This window comes from Meles meles, chromosome 3, assembly GCF_922984935.1.
Source record: "Meles meles chromosome 3, mMelMel3.1 paternal haplotype, whole genome shotgun sequence".
NCBI lineage: Eukaryota > Metazoa > Chordata > Mammalia > Carnivora > Mustelidae > Meles > Meles meles.
In genome coordinates this window covers 109,776,929-109,786,947 of record NC_060068.1, presented here as the reverse complement: position 1 = coordinate 109,786,947, position 10,019 = coordinate 109,776,929, and the positions used below count along the sequence as shown (strand labels likewise).

General features: G+C 52.2%; 1 protein-coding gene across 1 annotated transcript; it reads right to left on the bottom strand.

The window, feature by feature from the left end:
* Window positions 1–242: 242 nt before the first annotated feature.
* Window positions 243–7,277, bottom strand: CXCL14 (C-X-C motif chemokine ligand 14). Its single transcript, XM_046001187.1, has 4 exons — window positions 7,005–7,277; window positions 6,736–6,841; window positions 2,957–3,070; window positions 243–323 (listed from the first exon to the last, which is right to left on the bottom strand). The coding sequence occupies exons 1-4, from the start codon at window positions 7,066–7,068 to the stop codon at window positions 308–310; spliced, it is 300 nt and encodes a 99-aa protein (XP_045857143.1). The 5' UTR covers window positions 7,069–7,277; the 3' UTR covers window positions 243–307.
* Window positions 7,278–10,019: the final 2,742 nt, after the last annotated feature.

The following is a 10,019-nucleotide window of genomic DNA, read 5'->3' as shown; positions in this document are numbered from 1 at the left end:
TTTTATTTATTTATTTTTTTTTTACAAAGGAAAGTCATGAGTTTCCCCCTTTTCAGTAAAAAGCAGTGTGTGATAAAGTCTGGAGTATGAGAGAGAAGGGTCTCACATCTGGAAGCCTTCCGCACACAGCTATAAAATGTAAAAACTGACCCTTGGAAAAAGTGCTTTGTAACAATATATAATTTGTGTCTTATGCCTGTGAGAAAGAAAAGGTTTGTTTGTTGTTTGTTTGTTTGTTTTTGTATCTGCAGAGTCCTTCGCTCATCTCCCAGCTGGTGTGACGTTTTTCCATGTGGGATTTTTCACCCTACTCTTCGTAGACCCTAAGAAGAGAAAACACCCATGTAAGTGGCTCAGGATATGACAGAGGCAATTCAGAGGCCGCCTGATCCAGATGTGATCCAGAGGTGGCTCACCTGCTTCATCCTTGTCTTTAGGAGCTCCCCTTCCAGCAATGCTGGAGCTTGGGAGAAATGGGGGTGGGAGTGGGGAACACCTCAGAGGAGGTCATCACATGGACCACAAAAGCTTACCCAGATTTGGCTTTGTGCATTCTGCAATCCTCAAAGCCCTGTGAAGCAAACCCTCTCTATGTGTGAGGAAACTGAGGGACAGGGGACTTCAGATTTGCCCAGTGAGCACTGACTGTTAGGGGTGGGAACGAGGTCTGTCTCCAGCATTAGCAGGGATGTGACAGGGGAGGACAAGCATCCCCTCCTTCAGCTTAGGATTGCATCTTTCTTTGTATTTTGCCCAGAAATGCATGTCCTCCAGAAAAATGCTAGTTCTAGAAGCTGCTGCCTGAAGACTGAAGGGTGGCAGCAAGGCTGGGGCTGGGGCTGTCCGCAAGGCCTGTGGCTCAAGGTCATTTCGTCTAGTGGTTTTGGGGCCTCTATGCATTCCCAAGCTGACATTTCCCTCTCACCTTCCAGACTGCCTCTCTTTAGGTACTTAAATCCCTTCTCTTCTGCCCCATGGCTATTCCAGGGCCATGCTTCCTACCCCGACAGCCCATTGATTCCTCTGTCTGATTCCTGATTTCTGAGTAAGATCACCTAACTGGGCTCCAGAAGCTGGGGGCTCTGAGACGTGGAGCTGCTGGTCTGGCTCCACAGGCCTGGGCTGCCCGGCTGGCTTCTCCTTCCTCTACCCCATGTTTAGCACTCTCTTGCTGTCTCTGCAAAGAAGTCTTTGAGATAGTTTCTTTCTCTCCATTGTACATTCATGGAGACGTTTTCAACCTTTTACAGGGGGAGGGCAAAAGATTGCCCCTTTCCTCTCCCAGGACGCCTCAGCTTCCCCAGAAAGAGGACGAACTCATTTTGTAATGAAGTGACGGGAGGCCTGGTAACAGAGATGCTCTCCTCACTGGAATTTGCAGAAATAAGAGGACTGCATTGTCCCATGCCTGCCTCCTCTTCATCAGAGCTAGGGCCCAGGTGGAGGGCTGAGGGACAAAGTGTGCAGACCTCCTGAGTGTCTGTCAGCAGTCCGTAGAGATGTTCTCAACTCCCTCCATGGACTGGCCTGGAGGTTAGCCTTGTTCCACTTTGATGACACAGGGTCTGGAGCATGACAGTGGACAGGGCAGGTCCTGCTTTTGCCACGTGAGCCACCTGCCCTGACCAGAAAGAGGGCTTGATTCCCATCAGATTTGTAGAAAATAATCTCTCGCTCTCATCAGTTTCTATTTCAAGCAACTGCAGATGAGACCGTTTTGGAGGCTGCATAGAAGGCTCAGAGACTGGGGCTGGGCCCAAGTGTCAGCCAGGGGAGAGCTGGTCATGGGCTGAGCTTAAAGTGGAAGGACTGGGTGGGACACTGGGAGGGGTGGCTCTGGCAGCTGCTCTAGGCAGGGTGAAGGTGACCCTGGGAGGCCTGGCTTCCTGCCCTGTGCTCCCAGGGAAGTTACTCCTCACCTCCACCTAGCCTTGGTTTCCCCTTCTGCAGGATGAGGTGCTGGCACCAGCTCCAGAGGAAGTCCTGTGTGTGTCTGTGTGTGTGTGTGTGTGTGTGTGTACGTACACGTAAGTGCTTCTCTGAGCATGCAGAGAAGTTCACTACCTGTAAAGTACCTACACAGGTAGGTACAGGTGTACACAGGCCCTGAGTGTGTGAGGAGGGTGTGCTCCAGGACAGGTTTTCTTGTATGTGGTATGAGGAAACCAGGAACTTGCCAGACATAGGACCCCAGGGGACTAGAGATGGAAAGTCATTTTCTGTTTATGGAGAAACAGAGTCCAGAGAGGACAGGGGTCTGGCTCACGGCTCTGGTCATCTGGCTACTATTGCTGTCTGAAATTAAGAGTGGCTCTGATTCCCCTGGGGCTAATAATACATTATGTGTTACTAAAAAAAAAAAATAGAAAAAAAAGAGTGACTCTGATTTTAAAGGGTCAAGCCCAAGGTCCTTCCCTGCACCTGCATGGGAGGGCATCTATCAGCTTTCCGGGCAGCAGGGGTCAGGCAGTACCTTGAGGGGAGGGAATGTTGTATAGGCAAAGCAGTGTCCTCATCATCTCGTGGTGTTGTACCCAGTCTTACAGCTCATAAACCCAGTTACTTAAGTGGTCATGTTTTACCATATGAGAATCACAGACAGCCATGGGTGCTGGCTCATTCATTTGACGGAGGGAAACTGAGGACTGGAGACCTTAAGTTACTTCAGAAAGAAGAGGAATTAAGACTACAACTTAAAGCATTAGCAAGGTGCAAACTTTAGTTCACAAAAGGATACATTTTCGATGCTTCCAATTATCCAAGAGAGCAGTCGCTGTCTTGGGCAGTGGTGAATTCCTTACCCCGTCGGGGCTCTGTAAGCGGGGCTGGGTATCTGCTTGTTGTGGCTACAGTGGTGGGTGTTCACCCACTGCATGAGGCTGGATGAGCTGGATGGGGTGTAGGATCGGGAGCTGGGGGGAAAGTGGGAAGGAAGGTGCAAGGAGGTGGGCCATACCTGCGCTTCTCGTTCCAGGCGTTGTACCACTTGATGAACCGCTTGGTGCTCTGCAGCTTGGGGTGCAGGCAGTGCTCCTGACCCCGGTACCTGGACACGCTCTTGGTGGTGATGCTGAAATGGAGCAGCATGGGGTGGAGGATTGAGGAGCCTGAATGACACCCCCTCAGTGTGGCCTATGGGTGGCCCTGGTCTGTCCCAGTCAGGACACTGAGAGACTGTGGCCCCCTCCCTCCTTTCATGGGAGTGTGCCCATGTGCTCACTGCCTGGCTGGCTCTTTGGAAGTTTCTGGGTGTCCCCATAGGCTCTCAATTTTCCCCTGGAGACCTCAGATTCTGGAATAGTCCCCCTATCCTGCCCCTATCCCCATGAGGTTGTTGTTTACAGGACTTATGTCTCCCTTGGAGAACAAAGCTCAGGGGACTGTTCAGCTTCTCTGAACCTGGGGTGGAGAGGTGGAGAGAGCTAATGTCAGCAAGGTGCACATGCTAAGACCTCTTTCCTTAGACATGAGGAGCTTGCGATGGGATATAGACATGCTCTGTACATGTGGTCTCTGGCCCTTCAAACCCTGTTCTACTTGATCCTCTGAAGATTGTCCCAGGGCTAAGCATTGCAGATCTTGAAGTTAAGTCTTGCTGGCCTTGAAGCCCATTTTTATTCCTGAGCATGAAGTCCCTGTTTTCTCAGTCTTTGACAGGAAAATAAGACCTCCCTTCAGGCTTCTGTCACCTAGGGTTCCAACCCAGTGGAGGTCCTAGCCCTGTGGCAGAGAAGCAGGTGGCAGCGTGCAGAGTATGAATCCCAGGTCTGTCTGTGGACCTTGGGTAAACTCTCTGAATGGGTTTGCCCATCTGTAAAGTGGGTCTAATAGTAGGACATACCTCTTAGGGTTATTGGGTGATGAGATGATACAATCTATGGAGAATGCCTAGCGCCTGGTAGGTGCACAGTGAAGAGTTACTGTCATTAGTATTTGTCATGGAAGATGGTATGGCCAGGGAGAACAAGAAGCTTTAGTGTGTGAGCTCCAACCTGGACGTGGAGGCAGGGCTGGTGCCCAGAACCTCTTAGCCCTGTCAGCCAGGGCAGCGCTAGTGCAGCAGGATTTAGGAGGAAGCTTTTAGGTCGGGGAGGAAGGATGGTATTCCAGAATGAGGGACCACATAGGGGACTTAAAAAAATGGAAGGTGAAAGGGTCCATTTCCTGAGAGATCATAGCACGAGCAAGGGATGATCGTGGACTAGGTGCTGGGGAGTGAGCTGTGGGGTTGCAGAGGGGCGGTTGGAGGCTGGAATGGGAAGAGCAAGAAGGGAAGGAGAGAGGTCAGTGAGGGCCCCACAGGCTTCCCAAGGTGAAGTGTCAGGGCACATAGGCCAAGTTCTAGGTGGGAGCAGGGCCACCATGAACCAAATATCCCAGCTGACAGAGAGAAAGGAAATGACTCTTGCCACCAGAATGGGGGCAGAATATTTCTGGGCAACTTGTTCTCTTCCCTTCCCTGTGCTCTTAGTTTCCAAGGCACCCCTGCCCCCCACCCCAGCTTCCTAAAGCAGGAGTGGGTCTTCTGCTAATGCCTGTGGACTGGGCTCTGCCTTCCCTGGCCCTCCCTGAGACCAGTTCCTCCGCTGGTCCTGTCTTTCCTTCTAGGTTTCAAGCACGGGGCCAGGCTTCAGGGTGGAGTGTGCTTGGTCTCCTCCCTGTGCTACCTGGCTGCTCTGTGGGAACTGAGCCAACTGCTATCTGCCTATAGCACTGCCTTTGCACTCAGAATAAAAGGATATGGTGAAGCCTGATGAAAATCCCTTCCTCAGGCCACTGTACAGGCTGAGCATCCCCAGTCCTGAAGGGAGGGGCAGCAGGGGAGGACACTCGACCCTCCCACCACAGTCCTCAACTGCCTGTCACAATGCTGGGACTGTGAAAATTGGTTGTGGGGTGAAGACATGAGGATTTCTGTTCGCAGCAGTTACTCAGAAATCCTGGGTCCTGTGTCCCCTCTCCTCAGCAGTTTGAAGTGCTGAGGGATTTGGCAAGAGTTCAGTGGACGTATGACACAAATTGCACTTTAAAAAATCTGGAGTCTCCTGGTGTAAGAGCTCCCACTGATTGTCCTCCCCACCCCCAGCCTCATCAGAGATTTCTGGGTGACTCAGGGTGAGCTGGAAAACTTGCTTTTGTTCAGCTTTTGTGATTGAAAACCTGCTTTGTCCCAAAGTACTGGCCCCTCATTTGATCTAGAGACTCTCAGGAGCCTGAGATGGGAGAGAACGTTTAGCCTTCAGGGAGGGGAGACCTGGGTGTGGGTGAAGGTTTAGGAGACACTGACTGTGTTCAGACCTCCAGAGCTTTCTTGCACCTGCCCACTGCTGTCAGTGTCCTCTCTATTCTGAAAAGTTTTGCCAGGAAAAAGAGTAAGTCTGTCTATCGAGGGTTCTATCCTTTTGAGATGGCTCTGCACTCCATACATACCCTGCTTCTCGTTCTCTGAAAGGTCTTGACACCTTGCCTTGGGGGTAGGGTGGTTTTCAGCACTTAGAGGAGTGCAGACCTAATTTTCAATGTCCCTGTCATCTCCAGCACCCTACCTGGGCACCATGGGGAGCAGGGAGGGCTTGTAGCTCTTCTCTCAGCTTGTGGGAACCCTGGACCTCACCAAAAAGGATTTTCCGGCAGTTTTTCTGGACTTGGGTTTGCAAGGCAAGGGGCAGGGACAGGAGGTTAATTTAGGTGCCTGGGTGGGAAGGCAGTGGGGTTCAGCTCAAGCCTGATGGCTTTGCAAATTCCCCTGATTTGAGCCTGGCTGGACAGCCCCCAGGTGGCTGTAGGGGGTGGGGGTTGCCTTTGCATGCCCTGTGTGGAGGCCTTTGGGCAACCAGGTCCAGCAGACTGAAGGCGCTTGCCCAGACTGAGAATAAAGTGTGTCCTGTTGCTGGGGGAGGGGAAGAAGGGCCAATGGTCCGTGGCAGATATTTGGTAGCTGCTTTGCCAAGGGCTCCCTTCCTGGCCAAGTGCATATTGGTGGGGAAACAGTGGTGCTGGACTCAAGTGGTTAATTGGGAAGGCAGAGGAGCAAGGAAACTCAGTGTTCTCTCACTCTGCCCCAGTTTTTAAAATATTCCTCGCATCCCCACCAAGCAGGGCTCCAGCCACATGGCACATTAACCCCAGCAGGACACTTTGCATAGCCCCACTCAGGCTCAGGGACCCACGGGAGTCCAGCAGGTGGTGGAAGATCAAGGATCAGTCTCAAAATAAAATCACTAGAAGCCAAAAACTGGCCGTCTGCGGTCCCCTGATCGGAAAAAGGCTCTGAAAGGAGGGTCTGAGGACTTAAAGACATTTGTTTTTATTTTCTCTCCAGTAACAGAAAGGCAGCATGCCTCCCAGTTTGGGTGCAAGTTCAATAGTTCTGGGTGCGTTTTGAATGCTTTGAATCCGGATTATAAAAAGTTGGCACAAGGGGAGCCATTTAACCCTTGATCACCCCAGAAAGGTGGGCAGTGCATGCACCTAGGCTGCCCATTTGAATCTTAGCAAAGGTGAACCCAGAGGGCTGTTTCCGGAGCACTGGACACTGACCCTCTTTCCAAACTCTCTTTCACACTGTCGCGGCAGCGTCCCAAGGACTCGCAGGGCAGTTATAAAAGCTGGTCCAAGGCCTTGCTAGAGGCACAGAGGAATGTTTGTTAGCCCGCCCGATCCAGCCCCATGCTGTGCCCCAGCACCGGGTTAAGAGCAGCGTGCACACGCTCATGGTGAGGAGCCAGAACTCACATAACCATCTTCTCCTCGCAGTGCGGGTACTTTGGCTTCATTTCCAGCTTCTTCACATCGCTGTAGCGAATCTTGGGCCCCTTTCGCGAGCACTTGCATTTGGACCCTGCAAGAGAGAGCGCGGGGTGCCGTTCAGCTGCGGGGTCTACTGTCCCGGACCTCCCCCGGTGCCCACCCAGAACCTCCACGGTCCCAGGAAGCCCGGCAGTCCGCACCCGGGTGCCCCAGGACGGGACGGGACGGCGACGAGGGACCTCCGGGGCACTCACCGTCCACGCGTGCGGCGCACAGCGCCAGGAGCAGCAAGAGCAGCGCGGCCGACAGGAGCCTCATGCTCGCTGGAGGGGCGCGGCGCGGGAGCGGCGCTGCGCGGGAGCAAGGACTGGGGAGGGCGCCCGGCCGGGTCGGCTCTCTCTGCCCAGAGCGCGCCTCCCGGCTCCGCTCGCTCCCGCTGCGCCCGTCGGTGGGTACCTCGGCTACCGCGCTGCGCTTCTGCGCTCCGCTCCGCGCTCTCTCCGCAGCCTCCCTCCTCCCGCTCCGGCCTCTTTTAAATCCGCTCCTGCCCTCGCCGCAGCGAGCTCATTAATATGCAGAACCACTCGGTGACTCACTGAGATTTCTCAACGAGGTGGGGGGAGGAGACCTTCCCCGCCCCGGGACCGTGATCACAGCGGCGCTCACTCGCCGCCACGCGCGCACAGGCACACTCAAGCCCACTGCCCTCTCACTTCTGCGTACACTTGCACACCCGGGCTCCAACCCTTGCATACGGCCAGCGCCCCGACTGTACCAGACACTTGAAGGGCTGTTTAAGGGAACGGCTTTTCTGCTTCCCGTGGTTCCCTCTGGCCAGACCGGCCTGCTGTTCTGAGCCACTGAGAGACCCAGGCCCGCGGCCCAGATCTTCTGAGAACTGAAAGGGTTTTGGAGCAGGTGCCAGGTGTGGGTGCCAGCAGGCCTGACTCCTAGCGTGTGAGTTGTCCTTGTTGGGCCAGCAGCCTTGGTGGCCAGAGCACAAGGCCAGGTCTGGAGGGAGGGTGCCATAGGTCGGACAGCAGCAAAGCCATTGCCTGTGGCCGCTGGGGATGCCTCCAAGGGTGGGTGTGAGGGCGATTTGGTCACTCTGAGAGGAAGGCTTCCTCAAGGGGTGTGTGTCTGTGGGAGCTGCCTGCACGGTGGGGAGAAGCAGGGGGGGGGGGGGTTCCTCGTTGCCATACCATTCTCTAAAGCCTCTGCCCAGGAGGGACACATGGCAGTGGTAAGTAACCACCTGGGCCAAGTCCATGTTCCCCACGTATGCCAGGCTCTCTGGTGGAGCGGCGTGGGCCAAGGCATGGCAAAAGAAGTTCCTGCTCCATTCCCAACCATTGCAAGTGACTCAATTGCTCTAAGCCTTCAGTTTGCCTCCTGTGCCTGTCACGGGGCGATTGTGAAAGCTCTATGTAAGATCAGACATAGAAAGTATTCAACGCGGTGCCTGACCCGTACTTGGTGCCCAGGAAATGGTATTCCCTGGTATCCTTATAGGGTGTATTTTAGTATGTATTCTTTTGATTCTTATACATCCTTTTCCAAGTTGGTATTTTAATTCTTTATTTGACGAGCATGGGAAAAGACTCAGATAGAAGAAATATCTTGTTTAAGATCCTGTGGCCAGGAAGCAGGTGGCTGGTATATGGTCCCTGGTATATGGGGCTGCAGCACAGGGGCATCAGTCTCCCGGCTGTCCCGTCTCCTTCATGCACTTGAAGTGCTTCCTTCTTAGACCCAACAACAGGGGATGGAGTGTCTCAGGCTCCAGGGGTCCCTGGGCTTGGCTCCCAGGCCAGAGCTGAAGCCAGGGCAGAAGCTGCCAGGTTCTTCCAGCTCGCACAGCTCTGTACTGTCAGCTCAGTAACTCTCTGGGGGTACAAATACCCAGAGAGGGTCCTGGAGAGGACGGGGAGGGCAGGATGCTGGGGCAGAGTAGAAAAACGTGTTCTGTCTCTTCCCAGTTTGAGTCTTTGGCGGCCTTGAGAGGATGCTTGGCCATGAAGAGCTCGTGAGCTGGCTTCAGGCCATTTCCTGAGTCCTGTGCATCCAGTCGTATCTATACTTAAAGCAAGGCCAACAGCTGGACATTTGGGTTTATGCAAAAGAGGAGTACAAGGGAGTGATTTTTGGCATTAGCGTTAATTAAAAAAATTTTTAATCTCTTGAAATTTTTTTCTTAGTACAAAATCAAAAACCTTTGTTACAGAAAAATCAGAAAACACAAGCAGAAAAAAAGCATAGAAAAAACATACTTCCACCCATCCAGAGGTCTATACCAAGATGCCAACAGTGTTATCTTTTTAAACCCTTTTGTCTTTGCTTGCATTCATTTGCATCAGTGTGATCAGTGTGTGTGTCCCGTTTAATAACCTGCTTGCTTTACCTGTCACAGTATCACCAACATTCTCCCACGTGGCTGGTTTTGCTTCTCCACGCTCTCTTTTAATAGCGTCATATGAGGGCATAGAGCATTGTGCCTGGGACCTTGGTGTCTCCGTGTCAGACTGCCTGGGTGTGAATCCTGCTACTAGCTGTGTGATCTGGGGCAAATGACTGAACTCTTTTCAATATTGACTTTCTAATCTGTGAGATGGTGAGGAAAATGGTACCTGCAGTTTAGGGAGGATTAAATGAGATCACACCTGTAAAGCATTTAATGCAGGCCCCATCACAGAGTAAGTGCTCACTATGCGCTGTGTGTAGTTCTTAGTATTTTGGATGCAGCATATGCCACTGTACCGATGTGTCATAATTATTTTAAGTAATTACTCTCTGCTAGATATGTAGATTGTTTTCCACCGTATTATCTCAGAGGTAGTGCTGTGTGATAGATATTCTTGTAGCTCAACTTTGAGACCCTTTAGAACTTGATCATGTCTCAGGGTGCCTGGGAGGCGCAGTTGTCAAGTGTTTGCCTTCGGCTCAGGTCACGATCCCAGGGTCCTGGGAGCCCCACGTCGGGCTCCCTGCTTAGTGGGGAGACTGCTTCTCCCTTTCCCATTTCCCCTGCTCGTGTTCCCTCTCTTGCTGTCTCTCTCTCTGTCAAATAAATAAATAAAATCTTTAAAAAAATTGACCATGTCTCAGAATCATTGGGCCATGTCATGCCCATTTTAAGGCTTTTAATACAAATGGCCCTTTAAAAAATATAATGCATTTTATTCTGCAAAAAAGCATTTCTCACCTACCAAGCTTTCTCAGAACATGTGAAATAGTTTCTTTTTTTTTTTTAATTAACAGTGCTGATTGAT